Raw genomic sequence first — 27,986 nt, 5'->3', positions numbered from 1 at the left:
ACTTACAAGATTGAACACTCAAACTCTCTGATTGAGCTGCCTGAGTTCAAATCCAAGCTCTGCCAATTACTAACTGTGTGACTACTTAATCTCTCTGTGCCTCAGTTTCCTTATTTGTAAAAGTGGACATAGTAGTACTTTTAGATTTATTGCAAAAGTACAATGAGTTAATAAATGTTGTGTTTAAAATTGTGTCTGGCACAAAAGATGCATACAAGAAATGTTCTTGCTATCGTTTATTACTACTGTTGTTACTGTTATTTACCGTCAACCAAGCTTCAGTTCAAAACTCATTGAATAGGCCAGCCTGTAATATCAACATAGATGGAGAGCTGAGGCAGAAGTAAGAGAAAGAAACGAACATGTTAGATCTATTTGCAAAATATTTGCCATGCTATATACATTCTTATTTAATCCTCGGGATTCATCCAACAAATATTTATTAAGCTCCTACTGTGCATCTGGCTGGGTGTTGGCAATAAGAGTCTACAGCTAGCCCCACATTAAAAAGCCTCAGGTCATGAAAAGGTGCTGTCCTAGATGATGCAAATAGAATAGACAGTCTGTGTCCTCATGGAGCTTACTGAAGAACAAACTGAAGCTCAAAGAGATGAAATGACTTCCCTAAGGCCCAACTCCAACTTCAGAGTGGAGAGCTAAGATGTGACTCCAGCTCTTAAATGCAAAATCTGTGCAAATGGAGACTATGGCCTCTCTTTCTCTATCTCCCCACCCTGCTCAAGCAGTCTGGAACTTTTTCTTCCACCTGCTATAAATAATGCAGAGCAGGAAAGCTATTTTCTTTCTATCAGGCCACACAGTGACAAGCACAAATGGCTCTGTGGCTGAGAGAGTGCTTCCTCCTCCTGAAGTGCATTGGAGGAGATGCAGTCTCGGATCTGAAGCTGCTAGGAAGGGCCTCACACGCTCCACCTTTGCTCTTGGTACCACCAAGCACCTGTTATGTGCTAAGCCCTCAGATGAATTCACAGGGACTTCACTGTCTTGTTTTCTCCTGGCATTTGACCTTCTTAAAATTAATTTTGATTTTTAGCAAGTTATACATGCTCATAATTTTAAAAGTCAAGATCACTAAAAGACACAGAGCAAATATCATGTGCACTGACCCACCCTCCCTCTTTATAAATTCTTTCTTAATTTATTGATTTTGATATTATCTACTGACCTTCTTTTATGGAGGTAAGGATCTAGTGTTCTTACACCATTATTTCCATTTTCCCCTCTCCAGCCTCACAATACAGTTACTTCATAGTATTTTGATAATCTGGTAGTGTTCACATTGTGACATTGTAAATCTTGTTTACTGCTTCAGTCAGAGTCCTGGTGTGCCTGTTTGAATATATTATGTCCCCCCAAATGCCATTATCTTTGATGTAATTTTGTGGGGCGCACTTATTAGTGGGAATTAAGTTGGAATGTTTGGATTAGGTTGTTTCCATGGAAATGCGCCCCACCCAACTGTGGGTGATAACTCTGACTGGATAATTTCCATGGAGGTGTGGCCCCGCCCATTCCACATGGGCCTTGATTAGTTCACTGGAGCACTATATAAGCTCAGACAGAAGGAGCAAGCTTGCTACAGCCAAGAGGGACACTTTGAAGAATGAACAGAGGCTGAGAGAGGAACTGCAGTTTACAGAGACATTTTGAAGATGGTCATTGAAAGCAGACTCTTGCTCTGGAGAAGCTGAGAGAGGACAAATGCCCCAAGAGCAACTAAGAGTGACATTTTTGAGGAACTGCAGCCTAGAGAGGTACGTCCTGGGAGAAAGCCATTTTGAAACCAGAACTTTGGAGCACAAGCCAGCCACGTGCCTTCCCAGCTAACAGAGGTTTTCCAGACACCATTGGCCATCATCCAGTGAAGGTACTCGATTGCTGATGTGATACATTGGACACTTTATGGCCTTAAGACTGTTTAACTGTGTAACCAAATAAACCCTCTTTTGTAAAAGCCAATCCATCTCTGGTGTTTTGCATTCCGGCAGCATTAGCAAACTAGAACACCTGGCAAGAAACAAACAGTACCCTCAAATTGGATGATTTAAGTAGAGTTTGAGGGACTATTTACAGAGTTGTGGACAGAGCGTAGAGAAAGCATAAGGGGTAGTGCAGGACCAAGTCTACACCTGATGAAGTGATGGGAAGAAATGGTTATCAGGAGAGAAAGAGACACACTGCCAGGAGTTAAGGAGCACACCTACCCATGTTCCCACAGGGAGGCATGATCTCACTCTCTTCCCTCCCTCCTAGTTTCTGCCAATGTTCCTCAGGTGGTTTGAAGGTTTATGCACCCCAGAAAGACATATTCTTAAATTTAATCCTTTCCTGTGGGTGTGAACCCAGTGTCAGTAGGACCTTTTGATGAGTTTACTTCAGTTAAGATGTAGCCCACCTTAATCAGGATGGGTCTTAATCCTATTACTGGAGTCCTTTATAAGCGGAGTGAAATTTGGAAAAACAGAGAGGAAGCCACAGGAAGCAAGACGTGGACATCAACAGAACCCCAGAAGAGAAGGGAAAGACCAGGAGATGCCACCACGAGCCTTGCCATGTGACAGAGGAGCCAGGATCACCAGCAGCCAACCCCAGAACGCCAGTCTTCAGGAAGAAAGCATTACCTTGATGATACCTTGATTTGGACTTTCTTTTAGCCTCAAAAATGTAAGCAAATAAATTCCCATGGTTTAACCCAACCCATTTCATAGTATTTGTCTGAGCAGCCAAGGAAATTAAAACAGTTCCCCATTGGCCAAAATAGTCTGAAGCCAAAGGGTGTGGGACACCACTGCTATGTAGTTCATTCAGGCCATCCTCCCTCCCCCTTTCCCCACCAGGATCCAGAGTAGGACAAAGAGGAAAAGAGAGTGGACCAGCAGGGCAAACCACAGATGCCAGCACTACAGCTAGGCAGGGTACTAAGATTGCCTCAACTTTCTTGACCAACCTTTTGTCTTTTCTGGAAAACATCACCACAGTTTCCAGTTTGCTTGGTCTTCTACATTCCTATAGCTATGTCTACCCCGGAGTCTCTAAAAGACCTGAAAACCCCTCAACTGGCCCTCTTATTTTAATGAGGTACTTTAAAGCTGATTAGAAGCTCGGAGGTAGGACTGTCTAGAGGGCTTCTCTAGAGCATGTTGGAGGGGAAGCTGGTTTTCCACAGTGGGTCTGTCAAATGTCAGTATTTATGGAACATTTTAAGTCTCTCCAGAGAAGGACCCTCCAGGTTTCTATCTGGGAACATAAGCCTGGATGCTAGTTTTCCAGAAACTGCATGAGGAAAGGGTTCTCTGCTCAGTAGGTGGACATTCTCTTACGTCCCTATCTTTAGTCAGTGCCTCTCACCACCGTGCTTAGATTCTAAGAATCCCTTCTGATTGGATTTCCCCTGGGGAAAAAGCTTCCGTTCCCGGTGGGAGTGGGGACAGGAGGTAGTCACTACTTTTCACAGAGTGGGATAGGACTCTGGGGGCCTAACATTTCCTTGTATCCCTTATTTCAGCCCCACACTTTACTCCTGCCGTCCGTGGTACCTGGAACCTCCAATTCCTAAACCTGTCCAATGTTCTACAGGGCAAATCAGCTTCCACCCCTTCAGTATCTCCCTCTGCAGGCACTCAGATTCCAGCTTCCTCACTCTGGTGTCAGTAACTAACGATTTCAACTTTCCACAACGTTGTTGGCAGACCCCATCTGCTGTTGCCTCCTCTTCCCGTTTCTTCAACTTTGAGTGATTATGCTTTCTTGTGTTCTTTCCCATCACATTAGCGAGATCTGGGGAAATGGCTAAGATATACATATGAGTTAATGTTCCATGTTTAACCAGGGGTCCACTAGCAATGAATTAGGATGTTTTATTTTAATGTTTAGGTGAATGCTCACTGTTTCATGACTGGAGGCTCCATAAGATGGTTGCTCTAAACCAATGTTACCCAAACGTTTTTTCACTAGCTGCAGTTGTTCATGATACAGCAAGCCAGTTCCTGGGTTCGTGCTTCTCTCCCCTGGCTTGAGCATGCAGCTATTCTCCTACTGCAAAGTTCTTCAGCTACACTGGTATTTTCCGAGTGTGATTAGCACCAGGAGGTAGAAATGGTATTTTAAGTGTCAGATAAATTTTTTTATATAGTTATATATTTTAATGTATATATTTTTTTAAAATGTAACTGACATATCAAGAGGCCTGTATTTTGCTAAGAAAAAGTCTATGCAAAACAATGAATCGATTTAAAGAAAAGCGTTAAATAAATAATAGTATAGATACTATCCATAATGGCAAACATTGTGAGCATGGCTGAAATTTAATAAACACTGATCTTGCTAAAGAATAGCTAGGTAATGCTACATGATCCAAAAAAGAGATTCCGGAAGATCATTTCTTTCCAAAATAACCCTGAGACCTGTGCTTTTTTCCTGCCCTCTGGGTCTCAAGCTGGCATGGAAACTTCAAGTATTGTACAATGGGAGCCTCCACTCCCCTCAGGACTCACTGTATGTTTCTGTGAAGTGAATGTAGAATTGTTTCTGTCCTGGTTTGAGCTAGCCAGTTGCAAGTTGCAGGGGGCTTATCTGCAGGGGAAGTGGACTAGAATATCATTCCAGACCTTGTAAAAACCACCTCCCTCATATTGCTTATAGGCCTCCCTTCCTCTATGCCTTGCTGGGGCGTCTCTGAGATGCAGTCTGGGAATATGGGAGAAGCTGGTTATTGATGGTTACATGGTGTACCAGTTTGAATATATTGTGTCCCCCAAATGCCATTATCTTTGATGTAATCTTGTGTGGGCAGACGTTATCAGTGTTGATTAGATAGTAATTCTTTGAGTGTTTCTTTGGAATGCCCCCTACCCAGCTGTGGGTGATGACTCTGATTGGATAATTTCCATGGAGGTGTTGCTCCGCCCATTCAGGGTGGGTCTAAGTTGAGTCACTGGAGCCATATAAATGAGCCGGCATAACAGAAGGAACTCATTGCAGCTGTGAGTGATGTTTGAAGAGGAGCTACAGTGAAGAGGGATGCTTTGAAGAATGCCCTGGAACTGAGAGAGGAGCTTCAGCTTACAGGGACATTTTGGAGACGGCCTTTCAAAGCCGACTTTTGCTCTGGAGAAGCTAAGAGAGGACAAACACCCCAAGAGCAACTGAGAGTGACATTTTGGAGAGAAGCTGAAGCCTAAAGAGGAGCGTCCTGGGAGAAAGCCATTTTGAAACCAGAACTTTGGAGCAGACACCAGCCACGTGCCTTCCCAGCTAACAGAGGTTTTCTGGACACCATTGGCCATCCTCCAGTGAAGGTACCCAATTGCTGATGTGTTACCTTGGACACTTTATGGCCTTAAGACTATAACTGTGTAACCAAATAAACCTCTTTTATAAAAGCCAATCCATTTCTGGTGTTTTGCATGCTGGCAGCATTAGCAAACTAGAACACGTGGAGTGGTCACTTTTTAGCCTCAGGAAGAACAGCTGGCTCCTCATCTGTCTCAGAACTGCCCCTGGTACAGATCCAGCCCAGACAAGGCCCTGGCCAGCTGGGAAGCAGGTGATGTCAAAGGTCTCTCTTGTTTCCTCTGGGCTGCCCCTATTCTTAGATTAGGCTCCTGAGAGCTTCTGGGGAATTATCTTTGGGTCAACACCCTTTGGTGCCCCAAAGGGATAGAAAATGAAACTAACATTTATTGAACATCTACTGGGTACCCAGTGCTTTACATTTAAGCCTCACAATAACTCATGAAAATGCTATTATCCCCATTCTACAGAGGCTCCACGTGGTCAAGTAACTTGCCCAAAGGGTGGGGAGAGGCAGAGCCAGAAGTCCAACCCAGGGTAGTGAGAGGCCAAAGCAAAGAGCCATGGTGGGGGAAAAACACCGAGCAGGCCTGTCCACTGGAGACCTGTGCCTCACTCTGCTACTGTCTTATTATATGACTACCTCTTTTTCTGATTTGTCTGAAAAACAGGTCTGAGAAAAGCCAGAGCCTCCCAGGCTGGGCTGCCTTTCTGAATCTATGAGAAGGGGAGACCAGTCAGTGTGTGGCAATGGCCAGGCAGAGTGGTCAGCTTAGGGTGTCCGGAAACCCCTGTGTGCATTGCATCATAGCCTAAAGATGCCTTAAAAACATGGGAAACTAGCAACCCCTCCCTATTGAGCCCAGCCTTCAACATATTACAGTAGTATTACAAAAATATTACAGAAGTATTACAGTATTATATAGACTGTAGTACTAGGTAATAAAGCTTCTTTCTCTTTCCTTGTAAGGAACTGATTTTTTAAAATAAATAAATAAATGTTGGATAACGTAGGCACTATGGGCAGGTTCTGAGGGGCAGCCCTTGCCTGAGGTCAGAGCTAGGCCTGGGTGCAGGGCCGTGAAGAATTCTGAGAACCAATTACAGCCCCAAATATATAATACCAACTGTCAGAACAATGACCACAAGCTTGCCCCTTTTCCTCAACTCATTTCCTGAGATAGGAATATGGTTTATTGAGCAATTACTGCTCAATATGTGCTGTATCCTGTGCCAAGAACTTTTGTTTGCATTAAGCCTATTAGGCCAGTACCATTATTTTTCCTATTTCACAGATGCTTGAGGCTCAGAATCATGCAGGCAGTAGGAGCAGAATTTGAACTCAAGTCTGTCTGGCTCTGGAGCCTGAAGTTCCCACTATGTGATGGTTATTACCTGAGACTCTTTCCTGAAGACAATAGGTATGGGGCACTGTAGAGGAATGCAGCGCAGATGGAGTCCCTGCTGTCTGTCCTTCCTTGTCCCTTGGGATACGGGAAGACCATCTCTCCAAGTGATGGGAATGGGGGGAGTGGAGAGGAGTGTCCTTTCTAAAAGAAAGATAGGGCCTCTCTGCACTCTGTGTCCCCACCCCTGGGGACTTGATAAGGCAGTATAGAAACTGACTAACAGGCTGGCAGGAGCTGCTCCAGATGGCCACGTCAGCCCCTGGTGCATTCCTGGTGCTCAGGGCAGCGAGAGCAGCCTCTGAGCAGACCTGCCACATATAACTCTCATTGATTTTCTGCTTCGTTAGGTCAATGAGAGTCTGCAACTCCCACTGAGAGCCCTCTTCAGCAAGGCCTGGCTGTTTCCTTAGGAGAAAGGAGGCGAGCCAACCTACTGGGACACTGGGCTCTCCGTTCTCCCTGCTATTAGCAGCAGTAGCAGCCACTGGTCTCCATGCAGGGAGCCTGCCCAGATACTACCAGGATTTCTTGTCTTCCAAGCATGGTGTGGGGTCCCTGTGTCACAAGACACTGCTGAAACTCTGTTCTCACACATTATGGAATGTCTTTGTCCTAACCCTCATAAACCACCCCCTGACACCCCCTGCTTTTTGTAGAGAGCTGACTTCCATCTTTCTTGGCTGGCCACAGCTGTGGAACCATCTCTCCTGTCTGTAAGTCTCATTAAACTCAAGTCTAACTCTGCCTGGTGTGTTCTTCAGTCTTGGGGCTGAGCTGGGTTGGAACACCTGGCTCTGGCACATCTGACTGTGTGACTTGGGGCAAATGACTTTCCCTCCCTAAGCCTTGATTCCTGTTTCTGCAAAATGGGGATAATGATGTGCCCTACTCCATGGGGTAGTTGGGAGGATTAAATGAGATAATGTGTTTAAAGGGCTTAGCAAAAATGCCTGGTTCATATTAACTGTTCAGTAAACACGGGAGCAATTATTACGGCAATTCTTACAAAGTCTGGAACACAAGGTTTGTTTGGTCTCAGAGCACAAAGAAATACCCTTCAGCAATCAAAAGTAATTTCAAAATAGTTCAAATCCTTGATTTGCCCTTTGGCAAAGCAATGTGGACAGTCCAAGAATGTCCACAGCAGCACTTAAAAATCCTCATTTTATTATAATCCACAGAAGTTAGGGAATGTCTTTTCAAATCTCCCACACACCACCACCACCACTAACCCCTCAATTCCCTTAACACCTTTTCTCTACATCCCTATTATGAAGAGTATTGCATGGGCCCAAATCCTTCAACCTCAGCACCCCCCACCCATCCCATGCAGATTTCCCCAACCACATATTCTTGCTTCTGCATCACAAAATCCCAAAGAACAAGTTGAGCAAAGACCAAACTCCTCTCCAAAGAGATTGGGAAGTGAAGTTGAACAAGAAAAGAACGAATATCCCTGGGAGCAAGGAAGACCATGAACTCTCACCTGGTACATTATTTATATATTTGAAATTCTGGCTCACTCCAGTCCTCTACCAGGGGTTGTCGGAAGCAAAGACATGCACAGAGGGGTGAGAAGAGGAACCAGAGGCAGTTACAGTTTGAGTTCTGATTTGTTCTTCTCCTGGAAACAGGATCTCTCTAAAGAAGCCTCTCCAATGCTCAAGATTACGTCAGTGAGGTCAACTCCATCTCAGCTCCGGGCCACCTCCCACTTCTCCTCCCCCTCTCTTGCTCTCTTGCTGGCTCTTGCTGGCTACCCTCTTGCTCTGGAGTCTTTTGCTTCACGGTGATAAATGCACCCTTACTCCCCCAAGCCCTCACCCCCTCCCCACTCCCACCCCTGGCTGAGCACTTGCCAGCTCTTCAACTGTCCCAGAAGCTATCTTGCGGTGGGTAGGAGGTGGCAAGGAACTGGAATTATTGCCTAATTATTTGTGATCTATCTCCTGCACCCCCACCCCACCCCCGGAGAGAGCAAAATCTAAAGCCAAAGAGCAAACTGAAAATTTCAACTTTCACCCAGAGACCCACACCTGCCCTGAGGAATCAATTCCAAGTGGGAGGGAGGGAGCCGGCTCTAAAGAAGGACCTGCCCAGCCTATCCGTTTTCAGGGCCTCTCTCAGAGAACTCCAGCTGGGTCAGAAGTCTTCCAGGGCAATTCAGCTGGGTACCTCCTAGGGCAATTCCCAAATGCAATGATGATGGTGGGATGTAATGGGCATGATGGGAGTGATGGGTCTACAGCAAGAGCCAGCCTTCTGGGGTCTGCAAATGGTGCAGGCCCTGGATGGTGGCCCAAGGCAGGAAGCTGTGGCCCCTGGTTACCATGGTAATGCTGGCAGAGCCCGTGCCCATCTGTGGTTAACAGGCAGCCTTCCTTAGGAAAGGGGGAGGAGGAATTTGAGTTCTTGAGAACTAGCACAACTTGGGGGGAGGGTCTGTGTCATTAGAGCTTGCAGGCGGAAGGAGCTGAACAGGAGGCTGAGGCTGGGAGCTCTGTGAGTACTGTGCGCCATGAGACAGCCTCCTGCCATCCGGGTAGCTTTAATGGGTGGGTGTGGCTGAGTAAAGCCTCACTGCTGAACTGCCAACCCCAAGCCAGAGCTGTTGGAAGAGGCTCTGATGCAGTGGAAAAACCCCAGGAGTCAGAGAGGGAGGGAGAGCCACACCCTCAGTGTCTGAGAAGAGCCGGAGGCTTGGTGACAAAGCTTGTGGTGCAGGGTGCAGAAGAGAAAGCTCTGGACTAGTTGGGAGAAACCTGGTCTGTAACAGTAACTTTTTAAATATAATCTTAAAACTGTAAGCAAGCTGGAAATTGTAAAGTAGCCTTAAAACGTAACCTTCAAAGCTGGAAGCAGGCTATAATGAGAGCTCTTAGTCTCACAAATGTGCAATATGTAAATATAAAGTCTTCAGCAGTTTGTCAATGTAAAGTCTGCACCCAGACCTGAACAAGCTTTAATCTATTTCCTCCAACCTCCCAGATATGAATTAGCCTTTCCTCTATCTCCCTAGAGTGGGAGGCATCGTTCCAGGTGTCACCAGATATAAATCTGGAAGGAAGTAGGATAAACTACTGAAATTCTCCAAATCTGTGTTACCTGTTAATTAAGATGATTTTCTCTCTTTGTCTCTGATGAGTATAAAAGCCAATTGAAAAATCACTTCCCGGAGGCTGATTTGGGAAATTTTCCCCTGTCCTCCCGTCAGCTTAAATAAACTCTCGTTTCCTCCTTGGCCCTGTGCGGAGGTGTGACTTATTGGCCTAACCAAGTAACAAACCCAGATTTGGGAAGTGCCCCTTCTACAGTTCTCACCCTTTAGTCATCACCACTGCCACACTATAGGAGCCAAGAGTGTCTCTCTGAACACTAGTTCCCCGCTGTGTAAATGTTTGCCCTGGGAACTGGGTAGGGTTACTGAGAAGCCCTGCAGTGTAAACAAGGCAGGGACCTGCATGAGGGGCTGGTGGTCTTCCCCTGATTCAGTGGGTAAAGGGGAGTGGAGGCCATGAGGGCCTCTCTTAGACTTCCATCCCCTCTGTGGCTAAAACTGGAGAATGAGCTATTTAAAATGCCATTTGAGAGGGCCTGACGCTGCAAGTGTGTTTGCACAAAGGGCAGAGCTTGGGTGCTGTGATCACATGAGCTGCACAAGGCTAAAGGAGCACCAGGGAGAGGGAGTCTGAATAGACAGGCCCCGATGCACCCCTGTGGGCCAGGTGAGCTGCCAGGACCTTCCTGCAGTTGTTGGTGACGGAGCTATGGGAGTATATAATACACCTGCCCTTTGATATCCAGGAAGCAAAGGGTTGTTTTCCTACTGACCTTCCAGGCTACAGGGCATCCCAGGAAAGACAGAGGGGCAGAGCACTATGGGGGACAGAAAGCTAGTCTGGGAGTACGAAATCTACCTGGCTGCTTTCCAGCTGTGTGGCCTGGGGCAATTAATTTTTTTTGTAGTTTGTTAACCTTACCAGAAAAACAGAGCTAAAATTTCCTGCTCTGCTTTCCTCCCCTGGTTGTGGTGAAAATACCATGAGAGAATGGATGTGAAAGCCATTCTATAGAAAAACGAAGAATCCAGTGAGCTTTATCTAGCTGCAGAGGGAGCCTTCTCGTTGCCTACACCAGCCACAACACAGCCTCAAATCCCTCCTGAGGTAAGGGGGAGTTTCCTTTTGATCCTCCTAATAGAGTCCCAGGTTTTCCAGTGGAGCTAGACTTCCGTTACCCTAGAGAAATGAGGTGAGACTGCCTTTTCAGGGCAGGTTCCTGTAAGCAGTTTCAAATAACAGGGGCAGAGAGCCTCCTCCAGCAGAACCTGCTTTCTGAGTTGTGGCTGGATGGGTGCATACAGTGGTTTAAACAAAAACCAGAGCTACGGAGCCACAGTGAGAGGGCCCTGCAGTCAGCAGCTGCACAGCTAAGACCCAGTCCCAGGAAATTACAGACGTCTCTGTTGTATTCACACTTATAACTGGCTTTGATCCGCTCAGAATTTCTTAGGAAATGACCATTCTTTTTAGAACTAGGGCTTGGAATTTAATTCCCCAGTTGGTGAGAAAAGATCTGAAGTCATCTACAAAGCATTCAGAGAGCCCTCTCTCTGTCATAAAAAATCTGCTTTCAAGGCTCTGAGATTTTCGTTAACAAATTCAACAGTCACTGGTGCCTTGGGAATTTTGGACCCAGTTTGGAACACAAGAGGATGCCAGAAATGGATGTTCTGTTTCCATGGGTGGGTCCGGGCTTCTTGAATGTCTGCCTCTACCCCAGATCACTTCCCAAAATGAAGGACAGCTTTGCTTCTGTCACCTTTGTGATCATAATAATGAATGTGTATGTGGTGGCTTGACTTAATAACTAATAACTTCCCTGGATGTTAGAATTGGAAGAGAGAGACACTCTTCTATTTCCACTCAAGGATGCTGAGATTACAGAGGGAACATGACTGCCACAATGTCACTCAGGGATCCATGACGAAACTGGGGCAAGAACCCAGATCTCCCGACTTCCAGGTCATTGTGCCCCTCTCCATCAGGCTGTCCACTCACCTCTGCCAAGCCATGCCCATCGCTGACCTTGTCACCCAAGCTGTCAGAGAGGAAAGCTGTCACAGCATTCTACAGTCCTCCCCTGCTGTGAACAGACAAGGGACACTTTCTGCTTGTGGGTACCCACACTGGAGATTGTTTGACTTGGAGAGGCCTTGAGACTTCCTCTGTAGCACTGACTTTGGAGGCCCTCCATTTGAACCCACTTATATTCTGGTGACAGTCTTTGCCTTAGAACCTGTCAATGGGATGGAAAGCTTGAGGCCTAACTCCCTGCCAGGGAAGGATGGAGATAAAATGGCAAAACTCTGTTTCTTTCCTGGTATAGGAAGTGGCTGGGAGGGAATCTAGAAGCTTGAGGTGCTTCTATTAGGGAATCATGTGAGGAACGAACTCTGGAGGGAATGACAGTACCAGCAAAGTAGACAAACAGAGGCAGCATCTAGAGGCTGAGGATGGCCCAACATGGTGGAAGGGAAAATGGAGAGGGGAGAAAGGCCTCAGGGTACCATGGTGTAGAGATGCCAGCCAGGAGAACTTGAGGAGTCAGGCTAGAGTCTTCCAATTTCCACTCCCATCATCTGGGAGATGGATTGTGTGCCAGTTTGAAACTGTTATGGACCCCAGAAGAGCCATGATCTTTTAATCCAAACTTGCTGGGTGGAACCTTTTGATTGAGTATTTGCATGGAGATGTGACTCACTCAGCTGTGGGTGAGAACTTTGATTAAACTATTTCCATGGAGAGGTGGCCCTGCCCATTCAGGGTGGGTCTTGATTAGGTCACTGGAAATCTTAAGAGAGCTCAAGAGCCAACACAGATGCTGATGCTTGGAGATGCTGGAGATGAGATGCGGACAGAAGGATGTTTGGAGATGCTAAGCTAAGAGATGAAGCCCAGAGTTTGTCCCAGAGAAGCTAAGAGAGGACCCCCATGCTTAGAGAGAAATGCCCTGAGACATTTTGAAGAAAGCCATTTTGAAACACAACCTGGGAGCAAAGGACAGCAGACACCAGCCACGTGTCTTCCCAGCTGAGAGAGGTGTTCCAGACACCATTGGCCTTCCTTCAGTGAAGGTACACTCTTGTTGATGCCTTAGTTTGGACACTTTTATGGCCTTAGAACTGTAAATTTGTAACTCAATAAACCCCCTCTATAAAAGCCAATTCATTTCTGGTATTTTGCGTAACAGCAGCATTAGCAAACCGGAACAGATGGGGCTTTATGTCATATGAGGAATGACATAAAGCAGTTCCCCAGGGGCAGGTTCCTGCTTTCTTGCAAGAGAGAGCAGCCTCTGCTTTGGCACGTATACAGTTGGCCCTGGTCATTCAGGAACGTACACAGATGCAGGACTGATGGGTCCTGAACTCAGGAAAATCTTCAGCTTTGTAACCATGGAGAAGGTGAAAAAAAAAATCAGGCTGTCAGTGAGTTTTCTGAGGGGTTCTGGGGCTCTATTGTGTTGTTTCAGAGAAATGTATGTTCTGTACAAATGTGGATAGGCTCTATATGTTTTGAGTTTCATGCTATGTATATTACAAAGCAAAATGCTATCCTTTCTGCAGCCTCTAAACCTCCTTCCTTTCATCCTAATCTCCCTTTCTCCAAAAACTTCAGTGGCTTCCACTGACCACCAAAAAAAGCCCAAATTTCTTAGCCTGCTATTGAAAGCTAAAGATTCAGCAGACACACCTTGTACTTTTCTGCCTCCATGCATACTCATGCTGTATTCACTGCTTTCTCAATATGTGGTCTTCACCAATTGAAATCTTTTTCTAGTTCTAGGTCAGATGCTTCCTCTTTCAGGGAGCCTTCTCTGATATCCCTTGCCAAATGACCTTCTCTCCTCTGGACACTAGTACACTTTTCTCTACCTCATTTATGGCAGTGTTGTATTCTATCTTGCATTTTAACTATTAATTATGCTGTCAGTCTTCCCCACTAAATGGTGAAGACTTTGAGGGATGTACTTACTCACTTTTGATTCCCTAGCACTTACCACGGTGCCCTTTATATAGCAGGCATTTAATTCAGAATACATTTATTAAACAAATAAATGTATGTGCTGGGATACAGAGATCAATGAGAAAGTTTCTGTCCACTAGAAGCTTACAGTCTAGTGAAAGAAAGAGATGTACAGCAATAAGAATTAATTCAATATACAGCCCATGGGACAGCATTTAAATATGTGGGGCTTGGGTGGACAGGAATAGTGGGCAAAGAGGTGGGCACTCAGGGTTGAAGGAACTGCGTAGGTGGAAAGCTGGTGGCAAGGAGCCCTTAGGACTGGCATGTGGGAAGCATGAAGGAAAGTAGGAGACAAGGCCAGAGAGGTAATATGGACACTGATGTGCCTTTCCAAGGAGTTGGACATTATTCTGGAGGCAATAAGGAGCCATTGAAAGTTCTTGAGGAGGAGGGTAACAAACACTTACTGAAGACAGCATGACTGGGCACTGCGTTTCAGGTGGATATCCTCCTGTGGCCCATTTTAGGGAACTCTTACAGTGGGTGCTGAGCATGCCCATTCTCTGGGGCTAGCTGTCCTCTGGCCAAACCATCTCTTTGTGGGATTTTCCCTCTTAAAGAGGTCACCTCCCAAGGAACACTTGAATGGGTCTAAGTCTGTCCTGCCCTCTGAAACACTGTTTCCTGACTCATTCCATGGGCCCCAGATTCTACTTTGGCATTAGTTCAAAAATTCTACTGTTTGGACTGACACCCACTGCCTCTCACTGAAAACTGAGTTTTCTGAGCCTGACAACTGATTTGGGCCCCCTAGGTAATTTCTTGCCCTGCATGGTGGACAACATACTGTAAAGAGAAAATCATAAACTTTGGAGTCAGTCTGCCCTGGGTTAAAATCCCAACTTTGTCACTTATTAGCTACATGACCTTAGCAAAGTTGCTGACCTCTCTGAGCCTTGGTTTTCTTATCCAAAAAAAATGGAATAATTTTGCCTACCTTAAAGAATTAAAGTGAAGGAGAGTATGAGCATAGACTATTTTGCTGCCTGACACCTAGTTGGTGCTCAGTAAATGGTACTTGTTTCATTCATTTTTTTTTTTTTTTTTTTTTTTTTTTTAGAGAAGTTGTGGGATTACAGAACAATCATGCATAAACAGGATTCCCATACACCACCAACATTTATATTGGTGTGGAAAATTTCTTAAAATTGATAGCACCTTTTTGTAATTCTACTATTTTTTAACAGTGGTTACATTTGTTAGAATTGATGAAAGATTATTAAAGTAGTACTATTAACTATTGTCCATAGTTTACGTAGGGGTATTTTTCCCCATATTCCCAATCTATTATTTACTATTATTATTTTTTCATGAATGTCTATATTTTATTACTCATCTGCCCATTCACTGGATGAAGGACACGTCAGTCACTGGTTTTTACAGTCACATGGTCCCAAGATAAAAGCTATATAGTTATAACAATCATTATCAAAGATCAAGGCTACTGGATTACTGTTCAACAATTTCAGGTATTTCCTCCTGGCTACCCTAATAGCCTAGAAACTAAAAAGAAATATCTATATTAATGAATAAGTAGTCATAGCCATTTGTTAAATCCTAACTTCTCCATTACAATTCCTCCCTCTCCTTTGATCATTCTCTCAATCTTCAGGGATATCTAGGCAATGACTGTTCTAACTGTTTTGTGCTGAAAAGGGGTGTCAACATTATGGGATAGAGGAATTAAACTGGTTGATGTTCTTGGAGAGACTGGTACTTCTGGGTTTAAGGGTTTATCTGACATAGGAACAAACTGCAGGCTTGAAATTTCTGAAAAAAATAGATTAAATTAATAAAACTTTTATATAGTCTTCTAGGTTATCCTTTAGGGTTTCCAGGAAAACTATTGGTTGGGGATTGTCATACTGTGGCAAACTGCAAATTTCCTCCATTTTTGTGGAGTCAAATGGAGGCTGTTGTTCGGCATAAAAAGAGGGAAGCTGTGCTTGGAGCTGTTTTAGGCCTTAACTTAGAGAAGAGAAAACCCTGCCTAGAGTATCTCCAGTGATCATCCTATACCTGAGGATGCCCAAACCCTTCCAGCTGGGAGTTCTAATCTGTCTCCCCAGGCTGACTTCCACTCTCTGCCCTCTGCCCACCTCCTCCCAGCAGCTGTGGTCACATTTCATAGGTAAGAACAGGCAAATGGGGACATTGTTGCACAGATTGAGGAGCAACTGACACTGTTGCAATCTGCCATACTCCTAGGGACCCTGGAGAAACTGTGTCCACCCCTGTCCCCCACTCAGTCTTTCCAGCTGTGAGTTCTAGGTGAAAGCATAGGTCCCTGGACTGACTAGAGGGATGGGAACTGTTAGGACATGCTAAAGAGATACCCTGCTTTTCTGGAGGAGCTGACATTAAGAGTTTTCCTGTCAAAACCAGGAAACACACAATTACTGATCTCTCTCAGAGTTAGGTGCAGGGAGGAACTAAACCCTTCTGTGTCCTTGAGAGGCTTACTGTACTGTAGAAAGCAGAGCCACACACACCCTTAGTGCAAGCTGGTTTGAAGGATGTACAGACCAGTGTAGTGGGAACAGAGAGGAGGAAGGGCCCAACTCGGTGGGTGTATGCAGGCGGGGTATAGCTTAAAGCAGCAGAGATGGAAGAGAAAGGCCAGGCAAAGGAACCAACAGGAACAAGGGCCTCCTGGAGGAAAAAATAACATGATAGGTTAAAAACAAAAACAAAAACTGACAGTTCTTTGGTATGGCTGCAACAGGAGATGCTGGGATGAGAGGGCTGTAGGGAATGCAGACATAGATGTAAATCATCCTATGAGAGGCCAAGGCCTCACCACGAGTTGTGGGACTTGGAAGATTTAACAGCAGGGGAGAAAGGAGCATCGATGAAAAGCATCAAATTTTGGAGATTAGTGCACTTGGTTAAAGAAGGAAAGATTGACGCTGTGTTAGGTATTTTCTTTCTTTTATTTCCTTTCAACAAGCATTTGTCGAGTGCCCTATTAACAGTATCTATTGCTTGCCAGGAGCTGTTCTGGGCGCTCAGGGACCAAGCCTTCCCTAAGAGTAGCCTCCACATTTTACGGAAGAGGAAAGTGAGGGTCTGCCTAACTCTGGCTTGTGTCTCTTGCTAGGGGTTCTGTAGCTGGAGGGCAGCGTTGTTCTGGGCAACTCCTTACAAGCCCCGAAGCACGTGGGTCAACCAGGCTATCCTTTGTCGGGCTGCGCTCGCCGTCCTGACCTCGCCGACGTCCAGACCCGCTCGGCGCCCGCCCCCAGCCCGCCCCGAGTCAGCCTCACACGTGGATTCCTGCACGTCCTTCTGGCTCCCCCATCTGACGTCATCCTCGTGGTTTCATTTAAGGCCCCGCCCGTGCCCGCCTCCGGGTCCCGGAGCTGCCGCTGCCGAGTCTGGATCTAACCACTGCGCGCTGCAGACGCCCGCTCGACGTGTAGTCCCGGTATGGTGAGACCTAGAGCGCACTGCGCCCGAGGGGGTGGGAAAACGAGCTACGCCGGGCAATGCTCGTGGGGCATTTCCTGGCCAGTCCGACCCATGCGACTCCTCCAGGGCGACTCCGCCCGCGACTGAGTCCCCACTCCCGAGGGGGTAGGCGCCGCTTCCCAGAAGCAATGTCTGGAGACTCGGGCGGTGGCCCACGCCTTCTGCTTTTGCTCTAAGCGGGGACCAGGGTCTTGGGGTGGGGAATCAAGGATGTGGCCATACCCACCTTGGGATCGACATCCCGCGTGGGTGCCAAAGGAAAAGGAGATAGCAGGGTTCCTCCGAGAGGGCTGAAGGGTGGGGATATCTCTCAGCTCGAAATCGAGGTTCGTTTCCCGAAGCCCACGGTGCCGAAATTGCTTCAGCATGTCCGGGGCGGGTTCCTGGAAGCCGGAAAGCGCTGAGCGCCTCGCGGGTCACGTTTTCCCCTACGAGTCTCGCCTGGTGGGCTCCATGGGGGCGGCTGCTGCCTGCAGATTATAAGGCGCTCTTAACGCAAATGGCATTTATTAAGCAGCTGCTGGTGTTTCCAGCGCTGTTAGGCGCGGTGTATGCAAAGATGAACCTCGCGAAGTCTCATAGTCTCGCCGACATCTCAGAAGGTCTATTGAGAATCCGATAGCGTTCCCCCCCTCCTTTTTAAATTTATTAGAATTGTTGTAGGTTTGCAGAAAAATCGCGCAGAGTACAGAGTTCCCATATAACCACCCCCATCCCCTCTTTTTGATAAGTGGGGATCCTAAGGCAGGATAGTTAGGGTATATCTAAGGTGGGGTGAGTGGCCGAGTTGGGGACTAGACCACCCTCCTCTTTCACCCCTGCCCCACCCTACAGTGAGGGGAGAGCTAGAGCTCAGGGCTGAAGTTTTGGTGAATGTAGAAGATCTCTGCAGGAAGAACTCCCTTCCCCCTGCCAGGCTGCCGAAACCTGACAGGGCTATCCAGAAATAGCAGTGATTTGTAAGAGACTGGATTCCAGCTTGGCGGTCCTCTCGGATATTTTTGGCCTTTGGAACGATGTCATGACTAGACGAGGTGCTTTGGGGATACCACTTGTGACATTCCCCCCAGTGAATGCAGTGCTGTGTTGGATTAGCAGAGTCGAAGACCGGCTCCTCGGGTCTGGAAATCCAGCGTTGCACCAAGTAGCTATTAATTTTAGGGCTCCGGGCCTCAGGCTCTCTGCAGCTATTTCGGCACTTCCTGTACCAATACAATTTCCTCATACTGGGCCTCATGGCATTGCAACAGGGATCACGGCTGAGGCCGCATGAGGTAGCTCTCTCCCGTAACAGGCCCCTGGTTAAATAGCTGAAATTGTGGAACTGTAACCCATAACGTTCTTCGACATTTGCTCTGTAGCTACTTGTTAAATTGTACGTTGAACGTAATGTTATATTTCACAATAAGGAAATAAATTGTGGAACTGTAACCCATAACATTCTTTGAAATTTGCTCGGTACTTGTTAAATTGCACTTTGAAAGTTGTCACTTTTATGTATATATGTTGTATTCCATAATTTAAAAATGGGAGAAAAAAAAAGTCTGGCCCTGGCGGCGCGCCATGCCAGGAAGGCTACCAGCCGGGCTTCATGTAGCTTGTGTCTGCTTCGGGTCACTAGTTAAGTCTAAAGTCTGAATCCGACTCCTAGCTCCCTCTGACCCAGAAAGCAGAATAGTTCTGATTGACTCGCCCCCCGGGCGGGGTTTTCGGGCGTCTGCGGTCCAAACCAGTGGCCGGCAGCCACTGAACTGTACTTTGCTCTGTCCCCAGCGCTCTGAGATGCGCATGGGCGCAAGTTTCCTAGGGTAAGCTAATTTTCTGGGCCTGGGCGGGGAGTAAATTCGCGGGCTCTTGTAGACAGATTTGTTCGTGTGGTCCCGGCCCTTCCTTCAGCCCCGCGGGGGAAGGCGGGGAGGGAGTGGGCGCGCATGCGCAGAACTCTTAGCACGCCCCACTTCCTCTGGATTTTAGCTTGTGGCAGTTAATGGCGCTTTCCGCACGTTCTTCTGGTCTTTGCTTGAGGAACTTGGCAGGAACCTTGCTGGCTGGGGTAGAGTTGGGTGGGCGGCTCACAGTGATCTTGTCTGAGGATAGGCCTGTCCCGCTTGGGGCTAATAGACCAAAATGAGCGAGCCCTCCGGAGGCTACACTTACACGGAAACGTCGATACTATTTTTCCATGCCAAGGTGAGCTCCTTGCACCAAGATCCTGCGGGCCAGACCCTAATATTAGGCCTTTAAATGCTTCTTTGGCCAACTTGGACCGCTTTCCGTCCATTTTTTAGCCATCCCATGTGGTTTTTAGTGGCAAGTACCCCAAATGGAAGTAGAAAAAGCGTTTTCAGAACAGCTGTTGGTTAATAAACAGTTAATTAAAGAGGATGCAGTGACGGTGCATGTTTTCCTCCCCCCCCATAGGTTCCTTTCCATTCCAAGTCTAAAATGGCAGCTCTCAAGGATCAGCTGATTGAGAATCTTATTAAGGAAGAACAGACCCCTCAGAATAAGATTACAGTTGTTGGGGTTGGTGCTGTTGGCATGGCCTGTGCCATCAGTATCTTAATGAAGGTGAGTGTGCATTACTCTGGAAGCCAAGGATACCTTGATTTCTGCCCCCTACCTCCCAAAGCAAGAATTGAATCATCACGTTTTACATAGAAATATTTAGATTCATGCCCTCATTCAAATAACTGTATGTGAAACAGATATTTGAAACATGATGCTATACCAAAAGGGTATCTGAACTAAAAGGTTATTAGGCTAGAGACCTGGTTCCTTGAATTTGCTGAGCTGTATTAACATGCATGGATTGCCTACAAATAGAATAAGAAGATACCTTGTCTTTAAACAAGTTAAAACTCTTTTAATGTAATTTTTAATTGAAAACAATATATGCATCTGGTCAAATTAAAATCATGCTGCAATATGGGAAATCTTAAGTCTACCCCCCATTCAAACTCCCATTGCCCCTCCTTGGATAGCAATTTTTACCTATTATGGACTAAAATTTAATTAGAAAAAGAACTTGTGAATGAAGAACACTTTACAGTATTCATATGTGGTTTATTTGTAAAAAAAAAATTTAGGTAGCTTACAATATTAAAATATTTTAAGTTCAGGTTTGGATTTCCTAATAAGAAGGTGAAATGATAAATTCTGGTTTCTGAACAGAAAGGAAGTAAGAAGGGACTGTAGGCAGGAATGAGCTGTACAGAGGTCTTGTAATAATACAGGTTGCTCTGTGTATGTGTTCTTTTAAGAAGCCACATAATACACCACCCCTTATTCCTTACCCAACTGGATCAGAAGTTGATGCCATCTGTTTTCATCTCCAAGTACTTCTCCCCACACCTATTAACCACCTGTGGTCTTTTTTCTGGGATGGCCTCTGCTCAGGTGTGGGTGAGATGAGTAACTGCCAGACCACTCATACTGTAGATGATTTGGGGATAGATATACAGGTAATATAACGGCTTTGGTGATGATGGCCCACGTCCCGTTTGTATTAAAGCTGTTGTCAATGCTCCTGGTCTGAGAAACACCTATGAAATTCTATCAGTTCAACTGCAATGATATGTTTAATCAAATATTATGTAATGCATAAATCTATCTTTGTGTAAGTCCGTCTTTATGTCAATGTTGGTTCATAAATGGAAAACATATAACCAGGCCAAGTCTTGATATTGGGCTTCATCTATTTAATTAGTAATCTAAAATCAGTGTGTAAAACTGCTTTTGAGAGAGTAAACAGAAAATTTGCATATTTGGAAGCTACTCTAACTCTTGCCAGTCCAGTGTTCTGCTTTCACAGAAGAGGTGGTGGTGGATCCTCCTGCACAGGTTGCTCCAGTAAGGAGACAGGGCTGGAGAAGGTCAATGCTTCTTTGTATGTATGGTCATCTGTTAGTCAGCTTTTTAAATAAGAGCCTGCCTCTACTTTGAAATTTATCCTGATACTAATAAAGTAGCAGAACTCTCCTATGCCAGAAATATGGAAATTTTGCATACCCTTCTAAAAATCTAGAAGTAGAGGTTTCACATTTAACCCAAAATTTTATGTCTTTTAGGAATTGGCAGATGAATTGGCGCTTGTTGATGTCATAGAAGACAAACTGAAGGGAGAGATGATGGATCTCCAACATGGCAGCCTTTTCCTTAGAACACCAAAAATTGTCTCTGGCAAAGGTTGATTTCAACAAGTTTATATTATAGTCTAAGCTAAATTTAATTGTTCAGACTCAAGATCCTAGCTATACAAAGGTTGTTTTGTTTTTGTTTTTTTTTTTTAATATACAGGGTTGGAGAGCCTTGAATAGTTAAGACATTGGTACCTATGTTCACTTTCTGGTAAATGGTTTAAAATGGAAATCTAAGTTGTTGATATGGAAAGCATCTCAGAATATGATTAAGTACAGTCTAAAACCTTCTGTCCATATTTAACCATGTCGCTTCAGATACTTAAACCAAACATACTTAACGCTCCCATTTCCTTTCACACACTAACACAAGGTAAGAGGGAGGTTATATCAGCAGATATTCCTGGCTTGAACCTTTCACACCTACCAGCCAGGAAACCTGGAAATGGGCCCAAATAGGATCTGTTTTGATATTTAAATCATTGGCCAATTATCTGGTAGGTGGCTCCCTTCATCATCTTCACCTCTAGGTTAGCCATCCTGTGTCACAGGGTATCTAGAAGCAAGACATGCTTATTTAGTATAAAGGCTTCTCTGCTTTAAAAAAAAAAAAATTAGCTTGTCCCTGGGCTAACTGAGTAGAAATAAAAGTATGGAAGAATGTGAATATTGAGTTTTGAGCTTAGGTACAAAAAATTGGCAGATACATAGGAGTTGGTATGAGTATCAAGCTTGATTCACAATAAATCCCAAAACCAAAAGAGGGAGGGCATTTATCTGTCACACACACAAAACACTGATAGAACTGTCAGAAGCTTATGGAACAAACTTTTGTTGGTTAGGTGAAGAAGTTCTCTTAATTATTTATACATCTGATCTGGTCATTGTTTCCCTTTTCTCTAGACTATAGTGTGACTGCAAACTCCAAGCTGGTTATCATCACAGCTGGGGCACGTCAGCAAGAGGGAGAGAGTCGTCTTAATTTGGTCCAGCGTAATGTGAACATCTTTAAATTCATCATTCCTAATGTTGTAAAATACAGCCCGAACTGCAAGTTGCTTATTGTTTCCAATCCAGGTGAGACTTTAATTGCATAAAAACAGATGAGTTGTGAAATTGATGGTATGTGTTAAATTCTCCATAAGCATTTATTTTTTCATTTTATTCTTCATAGTTTTCCCTCCTAAGAGTAGATTTATTGTATGTTTTTGTAAAATAGGTAATATTAAAACATTAATTAGGGGATACAATCTCTCTGGAAATAACTGGAACTTAAAATTATTTTCTTGCCTAAGAAGATCTTGTATAAGGGATAAGTTTATGGGTAATGTTATTCTCTTAATGGATGTATAGTTTATTTTCATAAAATTACATATCTTGAATAATGAATGGGTTTTCTATATTATACATAGAATAGAGGCTTAAAAAATACTGACAAAAATATTTATTAGTCATGATCAATGTCAAGATCCAGACAGTAACATATCTTGTGTAGTAGCCAGTCATTATCTGGTGGTTTACCTAGTATTTCTGCCTAAATATTTTCTTCATAGTGGATATCTTGACCTATGTGGCTTGGAAAATAAGTGGCTTTCCCAAAAACCGTGTTATTGGAAGTGGTTGCAATCTGGATTCAGCCCGGTTCCGTTATCTAATGGGGGAGAGGCTGGGAGTTCACCCATTAAGCTGTCATGGCTGGGTCCTTGGGGAGCATGGAGACTCGAGTGGTAAGTATAAATTACTTTCTCTTGGTTTTCAAAAAGATTGTGTAAGAAATTGAAAGAGTTTCAATATTAAATTAGAGACTAAATCAGACCTCCACTCCTCAGTGTAGAATAGTTTATAGAAATCTACCTTTGACATTGTATGTTAAGAGCTTGGCCATTTTCATGGCAGGAGGAATGGGAAATGAGATTTCTTTTACTTCTTACCTTGGACATGTTGAATAGGATTGTAGTTCTTAGGGTGACCTCAGCCATTTAACATCACAACTGTTTATCATTTATTTGAACTCTATTCATCAACTTGAATTGTCTGGTCCAGAAAAGGTCAGTCAACCCAAATGCATGTATGTATGTAACTTATAGAGAAAGTTTGTTCTATCACAGTCAAAAAATGTTACAATTTATGCAGAGTTCTCAGAGTTCCTTGTGCCAAGAAAATTTCTCTATGACCTCATCCTAACTTTATGTTGCAAATAAATTGGGTTAAACATCCCAGTAGGTCTAGGAAAACAGTTTAGAATATAGTGAAAATTGTAAGTTTTATCTAATCTGAACAAATAAAAATCCAATCTAAAAGTGAAAACTTTAGGATTTGAAAGATTGGTACTCTTGACAATCTACCAAAAGGAGATAGCCCTCCCCCGATAAGAAAAGAGAATTAGAAAAATGGGCCAGAGTTACTACTCTGTTGATGTATGGAAATAAGTATATTCTGCGTTATTTCTTTTAGTGCCTGTATGGAGTGGAGTGAATGTTGCTGGGGTCTCCTTGAAAAATCTGCACCCTGAATTAGGCACTGATGCCGATAAGGAACATTGGAAAGAGGTTCACAAGCAGGTGGTCGACAGGTAATAAATCTCATAATTTGGCAATCTGGTAGATTAAAGTTTATAATTTTTATTTAAGAGATTAGTCTGTTAGTATCATTTGCATCTGAACTTTGTGTTGGAGAGAAGAAAACTTGTTTTCTTAAGCTTTGATAAAGATAATCCTATGGAACAGTGGTAAAGGTATTAAAAATGATAAACATTTATTAATGATAGTCTTTTTTTTGCTATAATTCTCAATTTATAGACTGATAAATCTTTCTGTGCTTATATTATAAACTATTAAGATTAAAAAGCTAGATTTAACTCTTGGGGAGTCAGACTTTATTTCAATACCATATCTGATTCATTCAGATAGAATAAGGTCTTTTAAATCCAGGTACCTATTTTAGACTTTCTGTATAGAAACACAGCTAGCTTCTTGTTAATTCAGATGATTATAAAGTTTTAAGCAGTGTCTATATTGGTACTAGAAATTGGTACTGAAAAATGGTACTAACAATGTAAATAATTCCTGTTAGAAATAGGGAAGCTTTCAATTTGATGACTTTATTTATTATAAACCATGTGGTCATCTGTGGACCTCACGTCTATATTAATCATAATTCTTAGTCATGAGATTCTTATGATCTCTATGTGAGGCCCTCTTATGTGTTCATTAATTAACTTTTTAAATAATAAGATCTGTGAGCCCATCACCCAACACAAGAACTAAAACATTTCTGTGATCCTCCCTGAACCCATCTCTCTGTGTCCCCCTCCTCCTAATTGAGATAATCATGAGGCAAGCATGCTCTATGTAATCTTGGATTTACTTCTGTTAATATTACATTTTTAAGAATCATCCGTTTTGTTGCATGTAGACATAGTTCATTTGTTTTGACAGCTATATAATATTCCATTGTGCAAATATACCACAGTTTATCTGTTCTCTTGTTGGGAGCACATTGGGCTTGTTGCCACATGTTTGCTATTACTAGCAGTACTGTTGGGAACATCCTTACATATCCTTACACATCCTTACACATCCTGGTATACATGTGTAAGGGTTACTATTAGGTATACAATGCAACTTTGTGGCATTAGAATAAAATGTGTATTCAGTGATAATTTTGCTTTGCTTTGTTTCTCCCTACCTTTCCCTATCCTTCCCTACTCTTCCCTATATTGCAGTGCTTATGAGGTGATCAAACTGAAAGGTTACACCTCCTGGGCCATTGGGCTATCTGTGGCAGATTTGGCAGAAAGTATAATGAAGAATCTTAGACGGGTACATCCAGTTTCCACCCTGATTAAGGTAGGTCTCTATAGTGATACGTTATATTCAAAGGCCATAGTTTCTTGCTTTTTTTTAAAGTTCTGAGAAAGGAGTTAGATTAGTATCGATCCTCAATCACAGATTTAAATCACTGATTTAAGTGAAATAAATTGATGCACCTGCAACTTTCTTTTTTTGGAAAGAAATGCTTGAACTTTGGGATTAGTGTCCACTACACTGTGTTCAGCACACAGATACTTAATCTGCTGACTGAAAAACTCCTTCATTCAATTATATGGATGTAGATAGAAGACTATAAAAAAGTTTTTTTTTCCCCTTAGGGAAAAATATAAATCATACTCAAGTTACAGTTACCGAAGTGTTATTACAGTAAAAACTGGAAAGCACTGAATAATGGTAGTAGCCCAGATTTCCTTTTAGAATGGAAATCTTGCTGCTATTTTAATGGCTTTTTTCTTTAATCCTGCTTCTTCATTACATCATTGCTGAAAAGCTGTATAAAGAGTTTCTACTTATCAAGTTGTATAAGCTTCATAATTGTAGAGAATGAAAGTCATGGAAGACCAAGAAGGCATAGATAAAATGTAAAATATTTTTCATTTTGCCTTCAGGGTCTCTATGGAATAAAAGATGACGTCTTCCTTAGTGTTCCTTGCATCTTGGGACAGAATGGAATCTCAGACATTGTCAAAGTGTCTCTGACTCCTGAAGAAGAGGCCCGTTTGAAGAAGAGTGCAGATACACTTTGGGGGATCCAAAAAGAGCTGCAATTTTAAAGTCTTATAATGTTGTATCATTTACTGTCTAGGTTACAACAGGATTTTTGTTGGGGATTATGCATGTTGTCCTTTTTATCTGGTCTGTGATTAAAGCAGTGATATTAAAATGACCTAGGGAAAACATCAATTTCTTAAAGTTAGAAGTAGGAATAATTCATAAAACCTCACAGCTATATCCTGATGCTGGATAAGATACTAGTCTTGGATAGTCCCAAACTGGTTAGTATAAAATAGTTCACCTCTGAGGCACCAGTGCCAATGTTGCACATGCTGCAATTGTCTTTCAAACCAGAAGAATGCATGGTTACTATGTATTATATACCTTCTGGTTACTTAATCCAAAATGCCTAGTCCAACTTCTTTCCCCCCCATTCAGTCACATCCTGGACTCCAATGTGTAAATCCAATGTTGCATGTTTTGTGCATAACTGTTCTAAACGATCTTGTTTTGTGTACCAAATGTATCAAAGTGGTGTACACTGCCATGTAATGTAAAAAGAAAGACTACCTGTAAACAGTGCAACCAACTATCCAAACGTGTCATACCATTTAAAACACCAAATAAACCATGATCAGTGACTACTCTTAATTTATTACAGCTGCTATTTTTTCATCACAATATTGGGAGCCATTAGGCTATTCTTGGGCAACACTGTTGATTATTTTTTAAGGGGTACTATTGACTAATGAGCAGACTTCAGTTTAATATGAATTAATATATTAAGGGTATGACTAGATAAACTTGGTCATTTTGGTACCATTTCCATTAATCAATAGTTTTGATATCCTAAGCCACAAGGTACATTAGTGAAATACTTGATAATATTAGGGCTAAACATAATTGGTATCCTACATTCACATAGATATTGTTCTATACACAAATGTAAAAATACTTTATTTGCCAACTGAACATCGTAGGGGACACAGATTATTAGTAAACTTTGCCCTCTGGAAGCCGATAGCATAATGGTACTTAACAATTTTCAAGCAAGTACTCCTGGTGGTTCTTTACATGAAAAATTTAATTCCCCTCAAGATATTTCTATAACATGACCCTGATGGAGGCCTGAAAACCATACTTCTACAGGGTAACTGGAATAACTTTGTTGTCATCACCCCCACCTCCAGGCTCTTTTCCCAAAGTGTCCTTCCTGTGAACTAGTTAAAAGAATGCTTTTTTAAAAAAGTATTATGTGCCTCAAATGTTAAAGGCCAAGACTGATCTAGGTAGTCCTGATTAATTGTTTTATAATAATAGGATTTGCTTCCCATAGCCTTTCTTTTGGTCTTAACAACCTTACAGGCCATTTAAAGTATACAATTTCATGGTTTTTTTACTATAGTCACATAGCGGTACAACTATCATGCTATCTAAAAACACACCTTACCCTCAAAAGAAATCCATATTTATTTCCATAGCCTTTTGTAAACGTGGAGGCACCTTTAGTGTTCACATTTATTGACTTCATATTTGTTACAACAAATTAATCAATACTGACATGATTGAAAAATAATACTTGTGATATAGACAGATTAAAGATTATTGATCTTTCATGTTTTCAGATTTAATCTTGTAAAGCTTCCTGACCTTCTGGCAGAATAAGTGTTGCAGGCTCACCTTGTACCTTCCTGCCCCAGGCAAAGAATAGGTCACCCCCGCATGGAGCCCTGATTCTTTTTAAAGGAATATGGTCTCCTAGTTTAACAACCTTGGGAGGTGGATTAAGCAGGCCTTAGTCCCATGTCACCCAAATTGCTAGCTGGTGCAAGAAACAAATGGGATACGCAGAATATGGTCCTTCAGTATTTTTTCCCCACATGTTGCCAAACTAAAAATATCAGAATTTCAAAGCCATTGTTTCAAAAGTCTTTACTGAATGCCTACTATATTTAGGTAGATGTTGGAATACGAAACAATAAAAACAAATCTTGGCTCTCCCTGTGTTTACATCAG

General features: G+C 43.3%; 1 protein-coding gene across 2 annotated transcripts; it reads left to right on the top strand.

Annotated features, from left to right (window-relative positions):
• Positions 1–16,921: 16,921 nt before the first annotated feature.
• LOC119536472 (L-lactate dehydrogenase A chain) lies at positions 16,922–26,621 on the top strand. Of its 2 annotated transcripts, none has more exons than XM_037839278.1 (8): positions 16,922–17,240; positions 19,706–19,855; positions 21,355–21,472; positions 22,327–22,500; positions 22,977–23,150; positions 23,878–23,995; positions 25,148–25,271; positions 25,865–26,621. In XM_037839278.1, the coding sequence occupies exons 2-8, from the start codon at positions 19,730–19,732 to the stop codon at positions 26,027–26,029; spliced, it is 999 nt and encodes a 332-aa protein (XP_037695206.1). In that variant the 5' UTR covers positions 16,922–17,240; positions 19,706–19,729; the 3' UTR covers positions 26,030–26,621. The 2 variants fall into 2 exon arrangements, with proteins under 2 accessions (XP_037695206.1, XP_037695207.1); XM_037839279.1 differs by lacking the exon at positions 16,922–17,240 and adding an exon at positions 18,721–19,474.
• The last annotated feature ends 1,365 nt before the right edge of the window (positions 26,622–27,986 follow it).

This window comes from Choloepus didactylus, chromosome 6, assembly GCF_015220235.1.
Source record: "Choloepus didactylus isolate mChoDid1 chromosome 6, mChoDid1.pri, whole genome shotgun sequence".
Lineage (NCBI taxonomy): Eukaryota > Metazoa > Chordata > Mammalia > Pilosa > Megalonychidae > Choloepus > Choloepus didactylus.
The sequence above is the reverse complement of the archived record's forward strand: the minus strand, read 5'-3'. Positions and strand labels throughout refer to the sequence as shown.